The sequence below is a fragment of the Monocercomonoides exilis genome (genome assembly GCF_001643675.1).
Source record: "Monocercomonoides exilis strain PA203 chromosome Unknown scaffold57-524287, whole genome shotgun sequence".
In the NCBI taxonomy this organism is placed as follows: Eukaryota; Preaxostyla; order Oxymonadida; family Polymastigidae; genus Monocercomonoides; species Monocercomonoides exilis.
Genome location: NW_027150602.1, coordinates 336,554 through 360,301, shown reverse-complemented (window position 1 = coordinate 360,301; position 23,748 = coordinate 336,554). Strand labels below are relative to the sequence as shown.

The following is a 23,748-nucleotide window of genomic DNA, read 5'->3' as shown; positions in this document are numbered from 1 at the left end:
AATTTTAGATTTTTCATTATTAAGATTAAAGAGAGAAAAAACAGTGAAACTTTGTATTCAATCGAAAAACCTTAAAACATTAAATTTAGCACATAATATACATCTTTCTACAGACGATTTACGTGCAATTGTATCAAATTTTACACAACTTGAAGAAATTATCCTTGATGGCTTAGAGGAAGTAAATGACAGTATTATTTCCGAACTTTTATCAAGAAATAAATGCCTTACTTCACTTTCTTTGAATTTATGTCCAATAAGTAACGAAGCTGTTTTTCCGCTCTCTCAACTTACAAATATATCTTCACTCTCATTGAGACAAACAAACATTTCTTCAATTGGTTTTATTCCTTTAAAGCAGCCATCGTTTTCTTCGCTCAGACATCTTGATCTTTCTCTATTAAGAGATACTATTGATGATTCAACAGTGATTTTATTATCAACACTTTGTCCAAAACTAATTTCTATATCCTTTTATGGAGCTTGTGAATTAACTGATAGAGCAATCACCACGTTTTTTGAGAGCCAACCCTTTTTGGAAAATGTTTCTTTACGAGGATTAAGTCAACTTACTGATATTTCTATCTTATCACTTGCAGCTCATTGCCATGGAATTAAAAAGCTAAATCTAATAGGCTGCACAAAGTTAACAAATATGTCGCTTTTTGTAATTGGAAAGCAACACGATAAATTAAGAGATGGATTAATAGAACAAGAAGACCGAGAAAATATTTCAAAGAACTCTGTTTATCAACTCGGTGTTTCCCAGTCGCAAAAATCTCATGACGAAGCAAAGACATTCACTGGCATTCCAACACCATCTAATACACATTTCGAATCGACTCTCAAAAACGAAGAAGATTCCTCTGTTATTGCGCTGTCACTCTCTGGAACACCGCCTCTTCCTCCTCCGCCCATGCCGTCTGCACCAGCAAGCGCAGTTGTCGGCCTGAAGCATCTGCAAGTGCTGAAGATCGGATGGTGCTCTCAAATCACCCACGAAGGCATCTCAGCACTCAGCAGCAACTGCAAGTCTCTGTCTGCTTTGGATCTGAGGTGCCTTGACCTGTCGATGGAGAACCAGTCAGCAGCAACATCTGTTTTGCCATCGACATCGTTAGCTTCTCAGAAGCCAATATCTCCCCCGCCAGTACCAGCAGCACTATATCCATCAAGCGTTGTGCCTCCTCCGCCTGCCCTTCCACAGGCTGACGAGTCTGCAATGTACCACACACCTACTCATTCCCCATCTGTTTCTCCAACATACCCAATGCCAGCCGACTTTCCGGAGCCTCTTCCAACTCCTTCTCCTCCTCCACCTTCATCATCACTACCATCATCAGTTACTTCTTATTCCATCTCTGCATCTACCTCTTCCTCTGCCTCTTCCTCTTCCTCTTCCTCATCATCTCCACAGCCTTCCATTTGCATTCCATCAACCAAACCAGTTCTTCCTCCCATCACATCACTCAACCTCTCCTTCTGCACCGGAGTCACCGACTCCTTCATCGCCTCTCTTGCCTCCTCTTGCCCCACTCTGAAGAAGCTGAAGCTGAAGAGCTGCTCTTCCCTGACGGACGCTGCTGTGGCTGCCCTCGCTGTTAGCTGCCCTTGTCTCGAGTCGCTTTCGCTGGAAGACTGCGAGCTCATCGGCGACGAGTCTATCCGTCTGCTTGCGCGCCACTGCCCGAATCTGACGAGACTGGAGATGTTTGGCTGTGAGAGGAGGAACAAAGGAGTGATGCTGCACATCGCTGCCGAAGAGAACAACGTCGGCCTGCTCCGCTTCTTCCTGGCGAATGGAATGTCCATCGATGCGCTGTCGACTGATGCTGATGGCATCACCCCGCTGATGTGTGCTTGCCTCTCACACGCAGTACAGGCTGCGAATGAGCTCCTTCTGCGCGGTGCGAACATCCACACACGCTCCACCCACTCATTCAACGCCCTGATGCTCGCCTGTCTCGCTGGCCACGTCCCGCTTGTGCATCTGCTCCTTCTCAACGGGGCAGGCCCCTTCACCCCCGACGGAAGAGGGCTAACGCCGCTGATATGCGCAGCACGCGGCGGCCATTCTTCTGTCGTGCAGCTACTCCTCGACGCCGGCTGCAGCCCGAACTGCGCCACATCGCAGGCCATCAAGGCTCCTCTTCCGCGGGGCCTGTGTGTTCCCAGCCACATCACCAAGAACTGGATGGACATGATCGACAAGCCTGTGGGAAACACACGTGCTGTGCCGACACCCCCGCCCTCTGTCATGTCCCCTGCTCTGCTGACTGCCAATCTTCCGCTCTCTCCTCAGTCTTCGCCTCGCAACAGCTCACCAAATCCGATGCAGTCGCCTATGCCTTCACACTCTCCCATGCTTTCTCCAAATTCTGCGAATGCTGGTGGTACTTCTTCTTCTTCTTCATCTTCATTTTCATCTTCTTCTCCTTCTCTTCCTCTTTTTTCTTCATCACCTGCAAATGCTTGCTTACCGTCTCCAGAGTCACACGTCACAGACCCTTCCGCTGCTGCTTCTTCTCTTTCAGCATCTTCTCTCTCTGGAATGCTCTCTCAAATCGCTCCTCTGATGCCACTTGCTCCTCTTTCGGTTTCTTCTGCTTCAGACAACACAACACTTTCATCACCTACCTCTTCACCAACCTCATCTTCTTCTTCAGCTTCTTCTTTTTCTCTTGCTCATTCAAATGCTGCTAATTCATTATCACCTTCATCATCACCTTCTTCTTCTTCATCCACATCCACATCCACTTTAACTCTCTCTGCTAATTCCACTCCCATTCTGGCAGCTGTTCAGTCCGGAAACCTTTCCCTTCTCCGTCTTCTTTTGAGCCATCGCGAAATCTCTCTGTCTTCTCCCTTGAAAACAGGCACCAACACTTTGTTTGGCACCCTCTACAGCTATCCAACACACGAATCAGCCGAATCTTCTCGTAATTCTTCAAACAATGCCTCTTCTTTTGCTCCATCTGCTCCTCTCTCTCCAACTGGAACTTCTTCTTCTTCTTCTTCTTCACATCCCTGGGGCGTTCAGAACAGAAACAGCACACTTCACAGCTCGCTTTCCCACACCTCGCTCCAACCTCCTCTATCCTCCACTGCTTCCCCTCAGCTTCCGTTGGCTGGCTCCTGTTCGGGCCAGGCAATCATCACTGACTCGTTTTTTCTGCCAGTCATTTCTCTCTCTCTCCTTCTCACACAAACACTGGCACAGCAGACAGGCACAGATGAGCTGTCTCCCTCAATCAACTTGCTCTCTTCGCTGAACAAATACCCTGCCCAGTTTGCTTCTCTCAAGCAGCCTCCGCAGACTTCGTCAGCTCCAATGAAGAAAAGCAGATCGCAGACCATCTGCCCCTTTCACGAGGCAGCCCCGCTGGTTGATGTGAGTGAGTCATCCAGCCGTTCAGATTTTCCTTCTTTCTCTTCGTCCTATCTGAGAGAGACAGCTCATTCACGCAATGCTTCCAGTGCTTCTATTTCTGTCCAGTCTCAAGTGCCTCAACTGTCCTTCACTCCTCCTCCCCCTTCTTCTTTTTCTTCTTCTCGGCGAGGCACGACAGTCCAGCCCTCCACACGCAAAAGCATCAAACGCGATATTTCCTCCTCTCAGATTATCTTCTCCTCACCTGGAAAGGCCCCAAGCCCTTCTCTCCCAGGCATCCACCCAGCCTCCGCAGCCACTTCTGCCCTGCAGTCGCCGCCGAAGCCTGTTCTCTTTCTGAGCAGCCATCCTCTTGTTCATGCACTCCTCATCGAAGACGCTGCGGCTGCAGTGCTTCTCCTCTTTATGGGCTGTGATATTCCACCTGAGGCTGGCATTGACACTGCTCTGGTAAATTTGAGTGAGCGTTTTGATGCAAATACTCAAAATGTTGAGAGTAATGATGTTTTGGTAGAAGGCGAAAAAAGCGAAGGAGAAAAGAAAGATAAAAGAGTTGTGCTTCTTTTTGAAGCAACTGCCGATCTGATCCAGAGATTGCGACAGAATGACACTTCTGATCTGTCTTTATCGGATTCTGCTTCACCTGATTTAACCACCCTTCATCCAAACAAGAACAAATACATCCTCTCTTTGGTAACAGCCTGTGCCTCACTCCGAACAGAAGCCCGGCGCTTCTTCCATTCCTGTCTGTTTGGCGCAGCTGATGCTGTGTTATCATCGCTGCCTTGTCTTCTCCTTCACTCGGTGCTTTTGTCGCGTTCTGTTCAGAGCATCTTTGCAGAGAGTGATGCAGCACTTGCTCATCTTCTGAGTGCTCCCCCGTCTCATTCGTATTCTTCCTCGTCGCATTCGAAACGGACCAAACAGAGTCAGAAAGAAGAGGACGAGCAGGATGCTTCTTCACCCAATCATGTTGAGGTTCATTCTCTGTATGAAAAACACACCCACTCAGATTTATCCCCCTTTCAACATGTCTTTTCTGTGTTTCATGTCCTGCGGATGCTGCGAAGAGGGTCTGATCCATACAGAATAGGAGAGAGAATGTGGGAGATGCCTGAAACAGAAGCGCTTGTGGCTCTTGTTGAGAAATGGACGGATGCTCTCACAAATGTTGAGGCTGAAGGAACAGTTGCAGAAGTTTGTGAGGAAAAGGATACAATTGATTGGAATGAAACCGCCTCGAATGAGACAGAATTGAATTCTGAGACAGTTTTTCTATCAATCCCAGCAGTTTTCGAGTCATCAATCTTTTTCACAGAGCTGCTTTGCGACGAAGTCAAAGCAGGCGAATGGAAGCAGGTTTTGACCGAAAGAGAGAAAGTGCGAGAAAACGACGACTCGAAAGCAGCAATGATTCTGATGCGGATGATTGCTTCAGACAAGAAAATCGATCCGATAACAGAAAAAGACCAGCTGGAGTCGATTTGCGCGATGCTCTGTGTTCCTCCATCGCTGTTCATTCGAATGGGCATTGTGACACTGCGGTTGCTTTCATTCTTGTCTGATGAGAAAGCATTCTCAGAGGAATCATCAAATGAAGTGAAGGTTCAAAGAATGAAGAGTATCACATCTCATTATGAACGATATATTAATCTTCAGTGCATAGAAATGCCAGATTTACCACGTTCGCCTATAATTATTCAAGTAACACAATCTGCTTTGGATATGCTTCAGATGGATAATTTCCTTCAAAACGTTGCTGTTTGCACACTTCCTCTCTTATTCCACACAATTGATCTGGCGAAAATCATCCACGTCCATTTGAGCTATGCAAAATTTATAACAAAATGCTTTGTCTCATCTGAACTGTTGCCTTCAACAATGAATTCTCCTTCAAGTTTGGCTGAAGCGCTGATGCAATCACAGAGGCCAAACGGAATTCATACTAATCAAAAGCATTCATTGTCTATCCACGAAGCCCTACTATCAATTTCCTCTGATACTTCAGAAATGCTTCAGCATCTTCTTGCAGACTGTAATGTTCTTGATCTGCATTACTCAACAATTCCACTCTCAAGAATGATGAAGGCGGCTCTCCCTTGTGCTCATCTGATGAATCTGCTTAGTTTTTCAAAGCAAAGTGGTGACATTGAGTTAGAACAAGATGAACTGATAAACTCTGAAAAACCTCTGTCGCTTTCTATTTTCTCACCAATTGACTTTTTGTCATCTCTTTCACTGACTCATCTCTCATTGAGAGGATGTGCACTCACATCGAACCAGCTATCTCAATTGATTGCTTCTACAGCCCTTTCGTCAGAGTCACGCCTGATTAACACACTCGAATATCTCGATTTGTCTCATAATGCACTAACAACTGTTCCATCCTCGATTTGCCAGTTTGAGCACCTGAAGTTTCTGAACCTGTCATTCAATCCTTTTTTGAGGTCGGTTCCTGGCTCTATCACAAGGCTTCCTTCGCTTTCTCTTCTTGTCTCTGTCAACAACGCATCCACAAGGGCAACATCCAAGATTGCATCATCCTCTTCTTTCAGTTTGATTCATCCGAAAGATCCGCTTCTTCGCTTGGCATCTGAGATTAAGCTGCTGAGCATCCAGTCATATGCCAAAGATCTGAAGGCGCAAGTGGAAAAGGAACTGAAAGAGATCTCAAAGAACTACAAAGAAGCCCGCAAAAAGGCGCAGAAAAGCGAGAGATACGCACAATATCAGCTGCAGCGCAAGAATTCGCGGCTGGCTCGAACAGCATCGACTAATTCTGCAACTGCCTCTGAAAAGAAGATCGATGAGCCAGTGAAAGCAAGCGAGTTATTGGATAGTCAGGCGAATACATTGCCGCGTAAGAAGCTGAAGAGGATGTCTTCATCGTCGAGTACTTCGACTGATTCTTCTTCTTCAGCTTCAACAGCGTCTCTTCAGTTAAACTCTACTTACCAAATTTTCGATAAAAATTCATCAGAAATTGTTTCTCGTTCGTCTTATTCACAAACCAACCACCGCTCTGAAGCAAAACAATCTTTCACATTTGGATCTCGCCATCTGTCTAAACAGTACAGACCTTTCAAACGTTTCTTCTTGAAATACATTGAAGCCATTCCAATGCCTGCTTCAAGTTCATTATCACCTTTTCAGCACATCTGCCCTCCGTTTCATGTGAATCTGATGCTGCCAGACACATTTTTGACTGTTCTGCGGATGACACATCAGTTGCTCTTGGCATCCTCATTCCCTGCTCCACCAATCGCAAGCTACATTGCGAAGGCTTCCTCGCAACTTAACTCAATTCTACAAAAAATGCTTGTTTCTGCTTCTGGCTCTGTGTTTTTTCGAGACGTTGAACGGCAATTGTTAGCAACGTCTGAACCAAACACTGTTCAAACAAATTCTGAAACTAATTCTTCTCCAAATCATTTTGTGTCAATTTTACAAAATTTCAATCCTCCTCCGCTGTTCATTTTGAGAGCGTCGCAAGAAGAGGCGCTGGATGAGTGGATACACACAACATCAGAAAAGATATTGAAGATGATCAGCACTTCTGCTCTTTGGAAAGCTTTTCACTCTGCTTCGCCTTTAGAGTTCTCTGTTTGCGATGGAATGGCTCGTTCCCCTTCAGAAATATCTTTAGCACCAATTGTTGCAGAAGTAATAACAGCTGTTGAGATGAAGAGAAAGGCAGAGCCATCATCCGATGCAATCGATCATCCGTTGCCTATCACCCCTTCTCCTCTTTCGTTCATTCGGGTGATTGCATTATCGGACGAAGGCAAAACAAACGGTTTTTCTCGTAATTCTTCGCATTCTCCGTTGTCATCAGCGCTTTTCAGTGCGTTGTCTCAGAGCACATTCAACGACGCTTTCAACAAAGTTGCGACACCCGACAACAACGTTAGTCTTTCGAATGAAGATGATGCAAAACCAATTGTTTTGGCATCATCTCATAATTCTTCAGTTGAGACATTCACGCTATTCAACAATCCTCTTCCTGGACAGCACACTCATATTCTCCACATCCCTTCTTCTCTTTCATTTTCTCGCCTTTTTTGGCTCTGCCTTTCTTTTCGCTCATTCGTTCAAACATCTGAACAAACTGCTTTATTTCCTTCGACTATAAGCACATTTCCGACTCCAATTTTGCTTTCTCTTTCTCTTTCTTTTGATCAGCTGACTTTTTCAGACTCAACTAGATGCGCAATTGGAAATGCTCCAAAGGCCTCTCTTCCTCAGTCATTTGTCTGCTCTCTTTTTGCAACATTGAACAGTTTGCATGAAATTGCCCTGGCATTTGGCATCCGATTTATTGTTTATTTGATCATCAATGTTGTTATGTCTGAAGATCATTTATCTTCTGAAGCGAATGAATTAAGCACTCTTCATCCTCCTCAGCCTATCAGATCTTATACAATGCAAATTGAAACCGAGCACACCCGAAGCTTTGAGAAAAGAAGAAAAACAGAAATCACTCGACCTCTTTCACTGCCTGTTTCAAGTAATTCAAAAGTTCCATTTTCAAAAAGAGAAATCGCGGAGCATAAAATGGTGAAGCATCTTTCTCCTGTCGATGATCTTGATTATGTTCAGCTCCAGGGGCATCTGATGAAAGAAGAGTTGATAGAGAACAAGAATATAATGATGATAACTGTTGATAAAGAAAAGGAGGAGGATGAAATCAATTTGCCTTCATCATTTTGGGTTTCAGAAGTTGAAGACAGAAATGTGTATTTTATGAGCAAAAGCACTGAAATGGAGAGAAGTTACACAACAGTTGAGTCTGATGTGCAGCAGAAATTTGACATTGTCGGCAGCAGCAAAAATGAGAGCAAGCTAAATCCTGATGAAGTTGTGAGCCCTTCAAAAAGCACTGAAGTTGCTGAATGTGATGTTGATGCATCCGAAGCACGCCCGCCTCAAGGGATTCAAGATGATGCTGTGCTCATTTCTCAAAGTTGGTACAACGTCGAAAATGAAAATAAAAGCATAACAAACGAGAGACAAACAGAAGGAGGCAACAATGCAAACTTTGAAACCAATAAAGAAAAATCATCTGGTTCTGATAAAGGACTGGTGATGGTTACGAAAAAGGATGAAACATCATCTTCAATAACTGTTAATGAAAAGGTTGCACAGATGACTGAAGCGATTGTTGCTTGTATTTCTGAGTGGACAGACACAATTTGCAACGATGGAGAACTTCTTTTATATGCTCCGATGGAGACACTGAAGAAGAGCCATAATCAATCAAAATTGGATAATTCAACAGAGCAAGTAAAGGATAACACCCCAGTTAGCTCGAGATTGCTTCAGGACACCTTAAGCAGAGAAACACTAAATTCTCAGCAAATGTCCTCTTTCGAACAGAATTCGCACAATTCGGATAAATCGTTTATGAGCCATGATACCAACAATAATTACCATCATATCAGCAAATTCACACATAAATCATTAGGATCAGCAACATCTCTTGCAGGCATTCAAACTTTTCAGGATTCATTACAAATTCTTAGTTCTTTTCCAAACGGATTTGGAAAAATGAACACGACACAAAAGAATACATTTTCTGAAAATGGAACAACGCAATCTTATCCTTCATCAACCCGATCTGCAACTTCTCCTCCGCTTAATCCAGTTTCCTCGCCAATTCCACCAGAATTTCAACCAGCTTTGCTTGATTCATTAGACTCGCTTTCTTTGCAGGTATCTTCTGAACCTTCTCCTCCATTTTCTCAACAGCATATTCCAACGCCACCACACCTTCCAATTCCATCTCCTCGGCTCTCTCCAATCCCATCACCTCCGTTGCATCCTCGTACTTCATCTGCATCTGCCTCATATCACCCAACTGTTGCATCTGATCAACTTCGTCCTTCTTCTGTTTCTAATTCTCTATCTCACTTTACAAATATGGAACAAAATTCATTGAATTCTGCCTCTTTTCCACAAGGAACAAATTCACCTTCTCCAATCGTTGAGTTTAATCGCAACAATAATTTCTCTTATGCTCCTCCTCGTTCTTTGCACCCAACAGTTTGCTCAGGTTTTTTGAGTAAGTCATACAAGAAACAATATTCTACAAAATGTTGCAGGATTTCAGAAGAAAGCGAAAACCAAAAAGATTTTCTGTTCACAGGCAATCTTCCTTTGTTCCAAGGTTCATTTGCAGGAAGACGCTTAACTTGCAGTGATAATGTTTCACTAACCGAAGAAAATAAAAAATTGCATTGCCAAAATGAAACGATGGATCGAACTAAGCCGTCCATGAAATGTGCTTCATGCGGTTCCATTCAATTTGTTGCAGGTCCACCTCCACTGCTGGCGTTTCAGGCAGCGGTGAGAGAAAAGAAGCTGCAGAAAGCAAGAGAGAAGACACCACAGATTATCAGCAGTGTGCTTTCATTTCATCCATCCGATTTGCACAGAACAGAATCGATGGATGTCGGGCCGGATTTGATGGATGAGTATGGCTCAATGGAGGAAGTGTTCGAAGCAGTTACAAAACAGGTGCCCTCGAGTTCAGCTTCTGACGATCATTCTGTTTCTCATTCTGAGTTTAATGAACATACAAATGTTTCTTTTGCAAAGTTGTGCCAGTCAGAATTTCAAGATGTTTTCCATCATCCTTTTTGGGTTGTCATTCATGAGAAGCAAACTTCCTCTTCCTCAAAAAAGCATCCAAAGAACGCAAATGACAAGCTTCGAGAGGTCAGCAACTCAACAGATCAAGCTGTGGAAAAAGCACTTCAGATGCAGCCAGATTCAATGCAGCAACAAGAGTCAGAAGAATGCTGTGCTTTGAAGCCAATTGCATCAGAGCCATTTGGAGCAAATGTGTTTCTATACTCGCTGCATCGTCTGCTTTCAACATTTTCACTTCCTGCCACCGCACAATTTCTTGAGCCATCTCATATTTCACTGTGGAACGAACTTTGGGAAAGAAGCTCTGCGCTTGAGCATAGTGAAGAGCAGATCAACATGATACAAACAATGTTAAAGTTTATGGAACTGTGCTATCCGCAGAAAAAGAAAAAACTGGCAACAGAAGTGACAGAAGATGCAAAGATTATCCCATTGCTGTTACATGGGCTTCAAATATGCTATTCATATTCCGAGTTCAAAAAGTTGGCGAGCTCCTATGGCATCAAAAACTCTTCATTGCATAGCTTTATTCGATCGATGAGTACTTGGGGAATCTTCGCATATCTTCCTCGTTTGACAATTCCTTCATCACTTCATTCTTTTTTGATTCAGCATTCAATTACTGATTTGAAGCAATCAGAGCTCAAAGGCACTATTCAGTCTCAAGTCGTTGTCGATTCTATGTGGATCTTAAATTACCTCTTTGCAGCAGATAAGTTGTATTATACCGATGATAAATCACAAAAACATATGAAGAAGTATTTGTGTGAAGATGATGGACTGGCAAACTCAAATAATGTGCTTGTGTTGGCATTCGCTTATCTGAGGCAGTTTGTTGAAAGACAAATATTTGGAGATGTAAATAAGATGTGTAATGAAGGTGCTGATAATTGTCAGCATGCTCACGACTTTATCGATAATTTGTCTTCAACTGTCTCAGAGGCACATTCGTATCCTTTGTGGCTTTATGCTCATCTGGGCTTAAAGCCACAAGATGCTTCATATAATTGCCTGTGGCCGTCGTGTTCTCTTGTGAAAGATACTGATTTTCTTCTTAAAGAAAACAAAGATGAAACAAATATATACAAAACAGAAGTTTCACCAGCAAATCCTTCAGAATTGAATTCTGAAAATTCAACTACTGTTTCTCCTTCAATCGTAAAGCCTTGTCATAATTTTTCTTATGCTTTTGGACTGAAAGTTGAAAGTCGCTCACGAATTTTCATTACGTCCGCTGATGTGTCTGCAATTATTTCGACTTTGCTTCCATCACTTACATCATTTGTTAGAACAGCAGAATCAAAATTGAATAAACAAATTGCCACTTTCAAAGATAAGTGTGAAGAAGAAAATCTGAACGGAATTCAACCAGCAGTCTCGTTTATTGTTCCTTGGAAAGCCTCATCTCATGAGCCATCTAACTGTGGTGGAGTCATTGGAGGATTCAAATCATTTTTACCAATCAGCTTAAACAGCAAGAACTTAGCAACCATTTCTGAGAGGACGTTAGAATTTGTGGATGTTAAAGGAGATTCGTCATTGAAAGATTTAAAACGTTCCCGTTCAAAGAAGCATGAAAAGAAAAAGAAAGAAAAGAGGCAAGAAAAATCTGAGAAAATGGCAAAAAAGCAAAAAACTAAAAAGGAGAAAGATGCTGACAATTTGATAGAAATTCCTTCTGAAATGGAGAAAAAGTACACTCGATATTTCCCATTGATCAAGGCGATGTCACGTTTACTGAATAAATCCAAAACAAACAAATGTTTTGTTTCTGCAGATGGAAAAGTTAATTACAAACGAAATTCAAAAAATATTGATTCATTTTCTCAAAACATAAAAAATTTGGGAGACATTGAAGCAGCTTCATTGCAAAACGAAGTTGATAAACAATCCGAGCAGAAAATTGTTGTTCCATTTGATTTAACATTTCTGATTGAATGTAATCAAAAGTGTCGACTTCCTTCAGAAGAAAAAGCACAAATTGTGAATATAACTGTTGCAGGCCATCATCCACATTTTGTAGACATGGTGCTTGTTGTGCTTTGCAATACTGTGAGATGTCTTCTTTCAAAGTTGACAAGTTCTAAAGACAAAAATAAGTCTGATGGAACGGCGGAATTCTGTTGCATGACTGTACAGCCCAACATTTGTATCCCTCCAGTAAATGAAGATTCAACTAACTCTGAAGGCGAAGCAACATTTTATTCTTTGTGTAACGTTGCATTAAATAAATCATCGTTGCCAGATCTTCCAAAAGAAATTGATCTGTCATTCGACTTTATTCGTAATGATGCAGATGCGGATGATGATCTCGAATCAAAACCACAGAAAAACACAGAAAATAATAGAAGATTAAAAATTCTTCCTTCTCATCAATATCCTGATTGGGAAACAATTCATTCTTTGCCTTTTTCGAGACTTCCATTTATTTTCACAAAAACAGACCACAACTCAGATACTCTGCGTTTAATATCATGCTCTCCTTTAATAGATGTTATGCGCTATGTGAGAGAGAAATATCACTCATATTGCATTTCCTCAAAACTCACGAGCAATCGGTTACAAAACCTTTTGAGTCTGCTGCACACTGCTGCTCCTGAAATGACACTTGGTTCATCTTTTGACTCATTCTTAACAATCTCAGAACTGTTGAAATGGTGGAAGTTAATTGAAGTTTCTGAACAATTCGCTTCAATTGATGAAAAAGTTAATAATTCTTTTGTAAGCACAATGTCATTAGATGCTGATCATTCAATGAAAGCATCGGAAGATGCAAACGCAATACTCAAAGAGGAAAGTGGCCAAGCTCATCTTTCAAGTAGAAATAGCGAATCTTTACAAGTGTCAGACAATATTTATTCTTTAAAGGAAGCTGCATATAATCCATGCTTGACACACCAAAAGAATTTTGCTAAATCGAAGCATGGCCAGATGCTTTCTTTCTTTTCTTCATTCTCAAAATGGTTTTCGAAATCTTTTCTTCTCTTTGATCCATTTGCTGTGGACCAAAAGCAAGAAGAACCGAATCCAATGGAGCTTCCTTCTTTCATTGTGTGCTACCTTCCTCATTTAGATTTGCATAAAATGCGCAGTTCATCTCGTTCATGCTCAATGTCTCCTTTGCTTTCTCAATACGAAACTTTCACTGAACAAAATATCGAAGATTCTGGATCAAATTTATCTGATAATACTCCATCATCTCCATGCCTAAACATCCAAAATTTGCCAAGTTATGAAGCTGTAACTTCTACTCCTTTAAAAACTTCTGTGAAATCTCCAAAAGTTAACAGTCATTACTTGGCTCTTTTGTCTCGTAGAGTTGGGCTAACTGTTCGGTTGGCTGGAATTAGTATGTGCGATAGAAGCACAATTTCCTTGCAAGATTACTTATCAGCAGCCTTCTTTCAATCAACTCTATCTCATCCGTGTATTCTTCATTCTTCTGCTGTGCGAGCTCTTCCTTCAATTCATGTCAATGTTGAAAGATATGCTCTTTCGTGCAACGCTTTTCTGTCTCAGCTGACAGAAATGCAGCAGGCTTCAACGAAAAAAGCGAAAAAGCTCCTGCATTTTTCTGGTGATGATCAACAGTTTCGAGTTCGTTATTTCAAACATCTGCTTCCTCATCCACTTGCTTCATTTCCACAAGAAAGTCACCATTCTTTGCCTTTGCCACGCAAAAGGCACATTTCAGCTGGAGAAATGAAGCCCAGTTTGTTTGCTGACTCAGACTTCGACGAATCGCCTTTCCAACTTTTCATTTCGCCTGTTGTTATTCTCAAGATCGCACTCGATATTTGCACAGCTCTTCTTTATCTCCACGAATGCTCCGTACCTTCCATAGCTCATCAAGCTGTATTTCCTTCTTCAATATTTTTCACTATTAATCCTCTGAACTACACATTGACGAACTCTTTATCTTCTCTTTACACTCCACTCGCCAAATTGGGTGGATTTTACAGAGCTCGGCCACTTCTGATGCCTCGTCTCAAAGAAAATGCAATTGAAACTGAAGGCGAATCCAAAAAGAAGCATCAAATAGAAAAACAGAAGACCGTTAAGTTTTCTTCGGCAAAGTTATCCGAGCCTCAATCGATGATATCAACACGCTCATTTTCCACATCTCAAAGTGAGGGAGAAAGCTCACGTAGCCTTCTTACAGAACTGCCTCTTCCACCTTCCAGTTCTGTCTCACCTGATTTTAAGATCTCTCATTCTGATTACAGCAATGATTCGATTAAGTCTTTATCTTCTTCACCTTCGCCTTCAATCTCGCCTTATCCTTCGTCAATGCCGAAATCAAGCAGCTCTGCTTCTCTTCCTCCCCTTCCTCCACCACCGCGCCCTCTTTCACCTGCAACAGTGTTATCATTAAGTTCTGAAACCGCGTCTTCTTTGCCTTCTTCCTCGAGCTGCTCATCTTTTACACACAGAGCATCTCCTGTTCCTCCACGACCTATCAGTGCGTTACTTACTCAAACAAGCTTCAACGAGAGTCAAACATCTCTGTTTTCTTTGGACAAAGACTTAAGCATGGCAACTGAAAGACTGTTAGAGAAGGACGTCAGTCAGTTAATCTCCTTTATCGACCATCTGTTTGTTATGTCTCTGCCAATCTCGCCTTCTCTTCTGAATTCTATTGCACCAGATTTGCTTTCTTCTACTCGGTTTTCTCTTCCTTCATTCCTCAACTTTCTCATTTGGCCAGACGATTGGGAGTTGGAAGACGATGTTGCAGCCACATCTCTTTTATCTCCTGGAAAGAATTTGTGTTCATCGCATCCTTCGAGTGAAAAATCTGTAAAAAACTTTTCTGTTCAAATTGAATTACCTGTAAATGATAAATCTGTGTTATCTAACCCACGAGTTACGATGAAGGAGTTCACTTCTTCATGCGCGTCGCAAACAAATTCTTGTTTGAATAACCATTTTGTTCCAACCATTCGTTGTTTGCATCGAGCCATTCTAAAAACGATTTATTTTCTTTTAAAACCTGTATGATGTTTGAGTTTTCTTTTGGAAGTTTTTCAACTTGAAAGCATTTGTGTGAATCTTTTGTTGTATTTTCAGTTCATTTTTTTGAGTGTTTTTATCGGCTTCTGTCAATACATTTGTAATAGTTGTTTTGTGTTTTAAGATAGAGTGCTGAGTATATGTTTTATTTAATTTTGTTGAAGCTTGCATCTTAATTATTATGAGTTGAGAAATATTTCTGTCTTTTGGATCAGGGTCGTTCTGTTTGTTGTTTATTTATTTGTAAAATTTGTTTATAATTATTATGTTTTGCTAAAGCCATGGCACTGAAGAGCTAACACTAAAAATTCATTAAAACAAACGCAATTCTACTTACTGTTTGTGTGCATTCCTCATTTTTGAAAAAAACGAAGAATTCGGGAAAGCGAAAAAAGAAAATTAAATATCCTCTCTCCTTGAAAAAAAATGCTCGACTTCCGCAAGCTAAAACATAAAATTACATTGTAAATATTTCAGAATCAAAAGAAATATTTCATTATTCAGAAAATGCATTATTTTGTATTATTATTTTAATTATCCGAAAATTGCAGAAAACACATTTTTCAGCCATTCCTTGAACAAAACGATTGAAGAATCTGCATCAGATGACAAATGGAAAAAGAAGGGCTTCAACAGTTCGTTTTTACTCATCAAATCACTGTCATCGCGAATAACTCTGACAACTGCTAGCTTTGTGAGGTGTGTCGGTGCAACTGGGTCAAATTGGATTGAAAGTGTGAAATGTGGCAGGATCGAAAGGGGATCGTCTCTGTGAATGGACACAACCGGAGCAGCTTCGACTTCTTCCGCCTCAGAAGCGTTAAATCGAATGTTATCCCCAATTTGCTCACTTTTGTTGCTGGCTTTCATCTTCTGCTCTTCCATGAAGAATCGAAGTGGGAAGCGTGTTGTTTCCTCCGTGTTGTTGGCATTCCCATCCTCTACAGAATACGTGATATTGCTCGTATTTGAGTTTCGACTTGCAATAAATTCGTTCGCAAACAATACTGTTTCGTTCTTCATTCTGTCAATAGCTTCCCATAGTCTTTTTGAGTATTCTTTATCCTTCTCAATTTCGCTATCGATCTCCTTTTGTCTTATTTCAACGATGTTTTGAACGTGACGAAGCTTCCCTTGCATTGGAATAACAGTCGTGCCAAGTGACAATGCTGTGACCAAAAATCGCTCCTGGTGTCCGATGATCGTATCAGCAAGAGGTAATATTGAATCAGATCTATCAGCAGCCTCCACACCAAAGCGATTGAAATAAAAGGATGATCTGTATGCTGGAACAGTCGTTCCAGATGAATACTGGAAGATGTTGGGATCAAATAAAGAAAGTGGTAGCATGTTAAAGTGCATCAGAATTGCTGAACCAACAAGTTGTGCAACTGGCTCGTTTAGCGCCTGGAAAGGAAGAAGAGCAAGGAATTGATCAATGAACCACGAAGCTATCATTGTTGGGGAGTGGCGTACAAGAGATTCGAGAGATGTGTTTGTCTCGTCTTTTGAATCAGCTTCAGCAATAAGCTTTCTTGTAGCTTCGCACAACTCCGAAAGATGATCTTCAATTGATTTCTCTTTTTTATGATTTTTCTTCTCAGTTTGTTGCGCTGCTTCATTGACTTCATTCTCTGGTGTCTTTTGGATGTCAGCTTTGCCTGAGATTTTTGCCGCAACCTGCAATGATGGGCGAGTATATTCCGTTAAAGTGTCCTTCCATTCTTTAATCTCGTCTGGAGTTGGTGTCTTTTCTATCTCACGCATATGCTTCGACACAAGTTTCTGCAACTTTGATGATGACTTCTTGGCTGAGTGCTCTTTCTCGACAAGCAAGCGGTCGTTTCTGTATTTCTTGAATTGTCCCCTCTGAAACGCTGAAACATAGCTGGTGTTTCGAGTAGCATCAAAGACAGTGGCAACAGAAGAAGTACGAGAAATTTGCGAATGCAAATCTTTAATAAATGCTGGTGTTAAAATATTGTTTATTCCGCTGCTAAGTCCTTTCTGTGCCTCGTTTGCAGCCAACTTATTCTCTTCGGCTATTTCATTTGCCACTTTTACAGCCGCATTGAAGATGTCAAGAACAATCAAAACAGCAATGTCTGGATGGAATATAGTGGCAGCTCTTCCACTCCATTCGCAAGAAGTGCGCATCATGTGTTCCTTCTGCACTTTCTCTATCTCTGCCTCATCTGCCCCCATCATCCAATCTGTGATTTCCTCTTCTGATAGTCCTCTGCCTTCTCCAATCCGTGTCTTTTTCTCTTCTTCTGCCGCGCGCTTAGCCACTTTCTTGTTGTAGTTGTCTTGTCTTCGCTTCACCTCCTCTTTCATTTTCTGACTGTTTTCATTCATTTCTGTTCCTTCTCTGTTAAGCACATTGATCATCATGGAAACTGCAGAATCATACAGCTCCTGTCTAACTTGAGTAACTGTCTTTTTGTCTTTTCCTTCTCCGCTCAAAGAAACATCAGCGCCCCAGTTAAGCTCGCCTATTTTCATTACAAGGCGAGTCAACTGTTCGTGTGCTGGCCCATGTAAAGGTAGGATAAATCCGTGTGACACAGCAACATTCACAGCCAAATGAGCCAGCATATATCGCTCGAAGGTCTCGTTTCTTTCGATGTTCAGAACAGTCGCTTTCGATTCATTGAATTCTTCATCATTAAGAGAAGGAAGACTGTCTGCCCATTCTTCAAGAATTGGGTTCTCATCGTTCTCAACAAAGGACGTGTTAAGACGTTTGAACCAATGAGCTGCTTTATAAAGCGAATCAAGATACAGATCAAGTTCTGGATTTTTCTGTGACTGAGTTGCAGATAACTCTTGCATCTTCAAACCTTTTGAAGAAACAAAATCTAAGTAATTCTCATCATTGATAATTGGCTTCACTTTGTAGTATCCATCATCTAATATATGCGAACTCTTTATGAAAGATTTGATCTCCTGTTCACTTTTGACAATTGCTGTTATATCCTTGTTCATTAAAATAGAATTAAAAGGAGATGATAATGGCTCTCGATAATATGGAAGAAGCGATTTCATTGATTTATTTCTTTCAGCTTCAACTATCAATGTTTCCATCAAAGAATTCACATATGTATTTTGAGGATCAACAGAATTATTTTGTTTTGTAGATGCTGAACATAACTCTGATGCGTTAACTGGCTTGATATTTTCGAATTTCCTTATAATGTTATTTGGATCGAGAGTGTTAAAAACATTGTCAATTTGTTTGTGGTGTATTTCTTGCCCTTGTTTTTGTTCATCAAGCATTTTCAGAACTCTATCGTATGGCATAGGAAGACGCTTACGAAGTTCTAGCTAAAGGGATATATTTTCAAAAATAAATCAATTGAAGATTTGAATCAAACCTTTGTAATCAGATTGACTGCTGTTTCAAAGTCACCCAATGAAAAAGCACTTTGATACCTGGCAATAAGAGAACGAGTTGAATTTCCTTCTGCTTCCATCAATTCTTTTGTTGAAAAATAGGCTTGAAGTGGTGCACTTCTTCTAAGATCATTTTCAACTTGCTTATACAACTCATCTGCTGGTGGCTTTGTTCCATCATATTTCTCATCTTCTGTTTTTGTGGCATTTACACTTTGCTTTCTTGGTCTGTTTGAAATAATTAAAAGTATTACAACAGCAATCGAAATTCCAACTCCATAATAGTATTTCTTGTAATTCTTCTTTCTTCTTGCTTTTCTTTCGCGAAGCGATGGAGGTATCTTAATATCAGTTTTTTTGGGATGGGAAGAATTCGTCTTCTTCAATTCCTTTTTGACCATATTGAAAAATTCAACGATCTTGATTCTCTAATTTTTTTTCAATCCAAAGAACCCTTTTTAAATTTTAGTTTAATTAATTTTTAAGTTTGGATTTAAAAAAATGGAGCCTGGCTTTTCAAGGTATTTCGTATATTATTTTTGCAAGCATTTTTTGATGATTAATGCTAAAACGGAAATTGCTTCAATTTCTTTTCTTTTGAACACAGCGTAATTTCAAATCTAAAAACTCGTCTAGATCATTTAGACGATTCTGAACACTCACTTTCAGAAGCAAAATTTCACCAGGTAATTATTTTATATTTTCACGCTATGTTTTTCAAATGTTGAATTGATATATATTCAAAAAGAACTCACTTCTTCAGGTTCCTTCTTATCCACAACGGTTTGTTACAATATTCAATAATATGCGTACCAATTTATTCTATAAATAGTTCTTCTTTAAATTCAATTTCTTTTTGCACGCCTGAGCCACTATTTCACCAAATTCCGTCAAGCGATTATGAACGAAGAGATTCACGTTCTTACGTTGCAAAATCTCAACAAGTTCCGTTTCGCAATCAAAATCAATCTCCTTCAAAAGAAAGGATTCCTCGAGTTCGGACTGAAAAACAAAGGCGGGAAGAATTGAGGCAGCTTGCAACAATTGCACATCAAAATTATGTTAGGTCGATGCTTAAATTTGGGCAAAATATGAGACAACGAGCAGAATTACTTGGCCCGGTGCTGTCAAGCGTTGTTGAAAAGGATCCTTCACTTTTTGATGCGCCTATGCATTTTTCTGCAACTGGAAGACAGCAGCGCCCTCCGCTTGTTGGTAGTGGCGGTATTCAATCTTTTTCTGATATGATGGCAAAAGGCGATGAATCTAATAGAAGTGAAATACCTGAAAGGGGACTCTTATATGGAACGTCAAAATTGCACTATGATGACTCAAAGACAAATGATGAGAGACAAGCATATTGCGTGGAAGATGAATGCGATGGAAAAGGTGTTGCACAAAGAAAAAGAAATCAAGGAACACGTCTTCAAGCAAGCAACAAGAAGCATCGTGATGCTGATGAAGAAGTGGAAGGCTCAAGACAGAAACAGTGGCCAGCTGACGAAAAGGATATTGAAAAAGAAGAAGAAAAAGAAAGATCAGAAGTTGAAGATGAAGATTCATTTGCAGACGGTAAAAAGGAAGTGCAAGCACGTCGTTGTTCACCTTCTCTGCAAAGAGATCGCTTGTCAGATGATATTGAAAAGCAGGACCCAACAAACAATCATCGAAAGCAGAAGTCTCCACTCAAAGAAAAAGAACAGAAAGGAAAGAATGAGCGTAACAAAACAGTTCATAAGCAGCAAATGGAAGACAGTTCAAACATCGAAAAAGAGCAGTCAGAAGAGTCGTCTGTTGAGAGCGAGTGTTCTGAAGCCCCAGTTGGGAGCGAGCAGAGGGAAATGCTGATTCCAGGTGCCTCTCCATCGTCTCAAGTGCTCAATGGATACAGCCAGCGTCTGTCTCCAAATGGACTCCGTTTTGTCTTCCCAACAAAATACTCACAGCGAGGCACTCCAACGTCACCGCCACGAAAAGCCTTTGATGGAGGTACTTTGTCCCGCATGAGGCATATCATTCGTCCTTCCTCTGAATACGTGCTGCGTCCTGCTGGCAGGCATCGCTCGAAATCATCGCGCTCTTCTCATTCAGCTTCGCTGTCTGCTTCTTCGTACTCAGAAACAGAATATTCTCGAAGAAGAAGCATGTCAGCATCACCACCCCGCAGCACATCTCACTCTGCTTCCTCTGCTTCACCTTCTCGCTATTCCTCCACACACTCACACTCCTTATCGAATGAGAGGACAGTGTTGATCAAGCCAGGCGATCCGCTTCGTTCCTTGTCGCCAACACAGGCCACTCTGTGGAACACACAGGATGGGCTGAGGCCGTGGGTGCCTGCTGGCAAAACGAGGAACATCAGAAAGTGCCAGACGCCGTTTGTAGACTCAGCAAGGCCTCTGCTCCAAGGGGTTGTTGGAATGTGCGGCGGGAAGCCGAAAGTGACAGAGCTGAAAGGGAAGTGGATTTTGGAGAAGAGCAATGGCAGAAATGATGAAAAATATGATGATGTGAATGAAGAATGCAGGGGAAAAGAGAAGACTCGTGAAGATGCTGAAAAAGCTGGAGATGAACAGAATGGAACAGATGGCAGTTCAGAAGACGAATGGGAAAGGATATCAAAAACGATGAGAATGCCTTTGGGAAGAGGAGGAAGAAGACAAAACAAAAAGGGAGTTAAACGAGGTAATAATGCGAATTATAATAATTATGATAGAAAAGCCACTCCTCAAGCACAATCAGACCGTTTGCCTTCTGAATCAGAGAGAAGGCCAAATCAATTGAGCAACAAAAGCACTTCTTCTTTGTCCAAAAAAGGATTGCCAGTAAATTCAGCTGCAAACAGCGCGAAACGAAAGAAGAGAGGAAGAAAGCGGGTGAAAAGAGCATTGCCTCTTCCTCTTTCAGAAGAGAAGCTTCTGACAACCCCGCTTGTTCCTGTGAATGTTGGGCTGCTGACAACAAGAGACCCAACATCAACAGCTGCTCTTGGGGCATTATACACAGCATCTCCAATTGAGCAGCCAATTGTTCCTTTGTCTCCCTCTTACGGCTTAGCTTCGCTTTCTCCGCTTGACTCGAAAAACACTTCAATTCCTTCTTCTTCCTCCTCCTCTTCTTCTTCTTCCCCATCTATACAGAAATCACAATCTTCTCTTTCTCCGCGCGGAGGAAACCAGAATCAGAGTAATTCTCCATTCCGCTCTTCATTCACTTCCTTCCAAGAACCCCACAGCAGCACATTTGACCCTTCCTCTCCTCTTTCACAGAGTTTTCAGCCGCATCCGCCGCTGCCAGTGTCAATCGATCCATCTGAGGCAGAAACATACTTTGCTGCCAGACGCATCATCGAAGAGGAGTTTGCAGAGAAAGAGGCGAAGATGAAGCAGATGGCGGATGCTGTGGCTTTGGCACAGTCTTCATCAAAGAGGAAGAAAAAGAAAGGACGTGTCAGTATTTCGAATGAGACGCAAGAGAAAGCACCTTCTATTTCAAAGGGAGTGGGTGCAAAGCGAGTGTATGGGAGTTACGGAAGAGCACTTGGAGAGAAGATTGGGATGATGGTTCAGCCTTATCCTTCTTCTGGAACACACCCAACAGACACGTCTTCATCTTCATCTTCATCGGCTTTTGAAGAGAAGGATCCGCTTAATGAAATCAGACAGATACAAAAAGCAGCAATCAGCAGCAGAAGCAGCGGAGTGGCCGATTATCAGAGCAGAGGAGAGAGTGTGGAACCTCTGATGTACCATGCGACTGATGATCCGTATTCCCCTCTTTATTCTCCACCTCGCAAAACACAGCCAAAAGAATCAACACCACAACAGTTGCAAACACTCCCTGAAGAAGAGAAGGATGAATGCAAACAGAATGAAAAGAATGAGGAAAAGCAAGATGCTCCTTTGGAAGAACCGCTACAAAAGCATAGGTGTAATTGTGCGTGTTTCTGTGATTGCCACCAGCACAATCGCTTCTGCTGTCCTTGCAGGCATCACAGGCTGCGCAATTATCATCATCCTCATCATCAACAACGTCAGCGTCGTTTCTGTGAAGAGCCATCTCAAACAAACAGACAAGACAATAAAGGTGCATCAACACAACATCCAGACACATCAAAGCATTCACATCGTTCTGGCAGATCGAGTGAAAATGGTGAGCTAACTGGTAACCAACAGCGTTATTCGCCTCTGAAAGCAAATCAATCAAATGGAAATGGAAATACTCCATCATTTGCTACAAATGCTGCCCCACGAAACACTTCTTCACCATCTTCAAACTCATCTTCACAGCAATTTCCTTCACAGCAGCATCATCCTTCACCTTCTCAGCGTTCTTCTCTCGAATCCCCTCACTCCTCCAAATCTCAGCCATCTGAAAGCCCTCATTCATCTGTTATTTCAACGCCCGAATCATTGCCAGCAGCAGAAGGATTGTCGCTTTCTCTCTTTTCTCCCTCTCTTGTGTCACCTCATGTCGTTCATTCAGCCTCAGCTGTGGTTGCGTCGCCTGATGTGCCCCATCCGCTTTCGTATGCGCTGATCTCGTCGCATCCGATGCGCCAGACGAAAGCAGAGAGCAAACAAGCACAGAAAGTTGAGTCGCTTTCACCACTTCAATATCCGTTGCATACATCGAACCCTTATCAGATGGTGGGAGAAAGTGAAGAGAAAGAGAAGGAGTCAAGAGAACAGGCAGAAATGATGGGAAATGAGGAGGAGTCTGAGGAGGAGTATGAGGAGTATGAAGAGGAGGAAGAGGAAAAGGAAGAAGAAGAGGAGGAAGAGGAGGAAGAAGAAGAAGAGCAATTTGAAAGCAACCATTCAGACAGAAAAGATATTGAAAAATCGAACACATCAAGAAATGACTATTCTTCTGCTTCATCGTCTGTTACACGTGATTATTCTGCTTCTTCTGTAACATCTTCAAAATCTTCTTTGTCATCATCTATTTACAGCTATGTTGTTCCCTCAACTTCACAGCAGCCGCATTCAGCGTTGGACACTTCAAAATTTCAACTTCAGCATCGTGTGTGAATATTTCTTCACTTTAATTTTTTTCATTCAAGCATTCTTACTGTTATAATGATAAAGAAGCTCAATAATTTGATTCATTTCTTTTTAAGCTAAATATTAACAAAGATAAATTTTGAGTTCAAAAAATATTTTTTAAAAAGTTAATTGATTTGCTTATGGGTGCTTTATTGAAAAGTGAAACCAGTTTTCTTTGGCAAAGAGGACTTATTGAAAATCATTTTATCAAATAAGTCAATAAATTATTTGAATTAAGATTGATTGACA

General features: G+C 41.5%; 3 protein-coding genes across 3 annotated transcripts; 2 read left to right on the top strand and 1 right to left on the bottom strand.

Moving 5' to 3' along the window:
• Positions 1 to 655: 655 nt before the first annotated feature.
• On the top strand, positions 656 to 15,354 carry MONOS_3111 (putative F-box and leucine-rich repeat protein 2/20; the record flags this gene model as incomplete). Its single annotated transcript, XM_067873087.1, has 2 exons — positions 656 to 14,957; positions 15,335 to 15,354. The coding sequence occupies 2 exons, from the start codon at positions 656 to 658 to the stop codon at positions 15,352 to 15,354; spliced, it is 14,322 nt and encodes a 4,773-aa protein (XP_067720005.1).
• A 20-nt stretch (positions 15,355 to 15,374) lies between these two features.
• Positions 15,375 to 18,852, bottom strand: MONOS_3112 (uncharacterized protein; the record flags this gene model as incomplete). Its single annotated transcript, XM_067873088.1, has 2 exons — positions 15,375 to 18,382; positions 18,433 to 18,852. 2 exons carry the CDS (start codon positions 18,850 to 18,852, stop codon positions 15,590 to 15,592), a joined length of 3,213 nt encoding a protein of 1,070 aa, XP_067720004.1. The 3' UTR covers positions 15,375 to 15,589.
• Positions 18,853 to 18,952: 100 nt separating this feature from the next.
• On the top strand, positions 18,953 to 23,553 carry MONOS_3113 (uncharacterized protein; the record flags this gene model as incomplete). The annotated part of the gene is made up of 4 exons (XM_067873089.1): positions 18,953 to 18,972; positions 19,059 to 19,137; positions 19,200 to 19,234; positions 19,284 to 23,553. The coding sequence occupies 4 exons, from the start codon at positions 18,953 to 18,955 to the stop codon at positions 23,482 to 23,484; spliced, it is 4,335 nt and encodes a 1,444-aa protein (XP_067720003.1). The 3' UTR covers positions 23,485 to 23,553.
• Between the last annotated feature and the right edge of the window lie 195 nt (positions 23,554 to 23,748).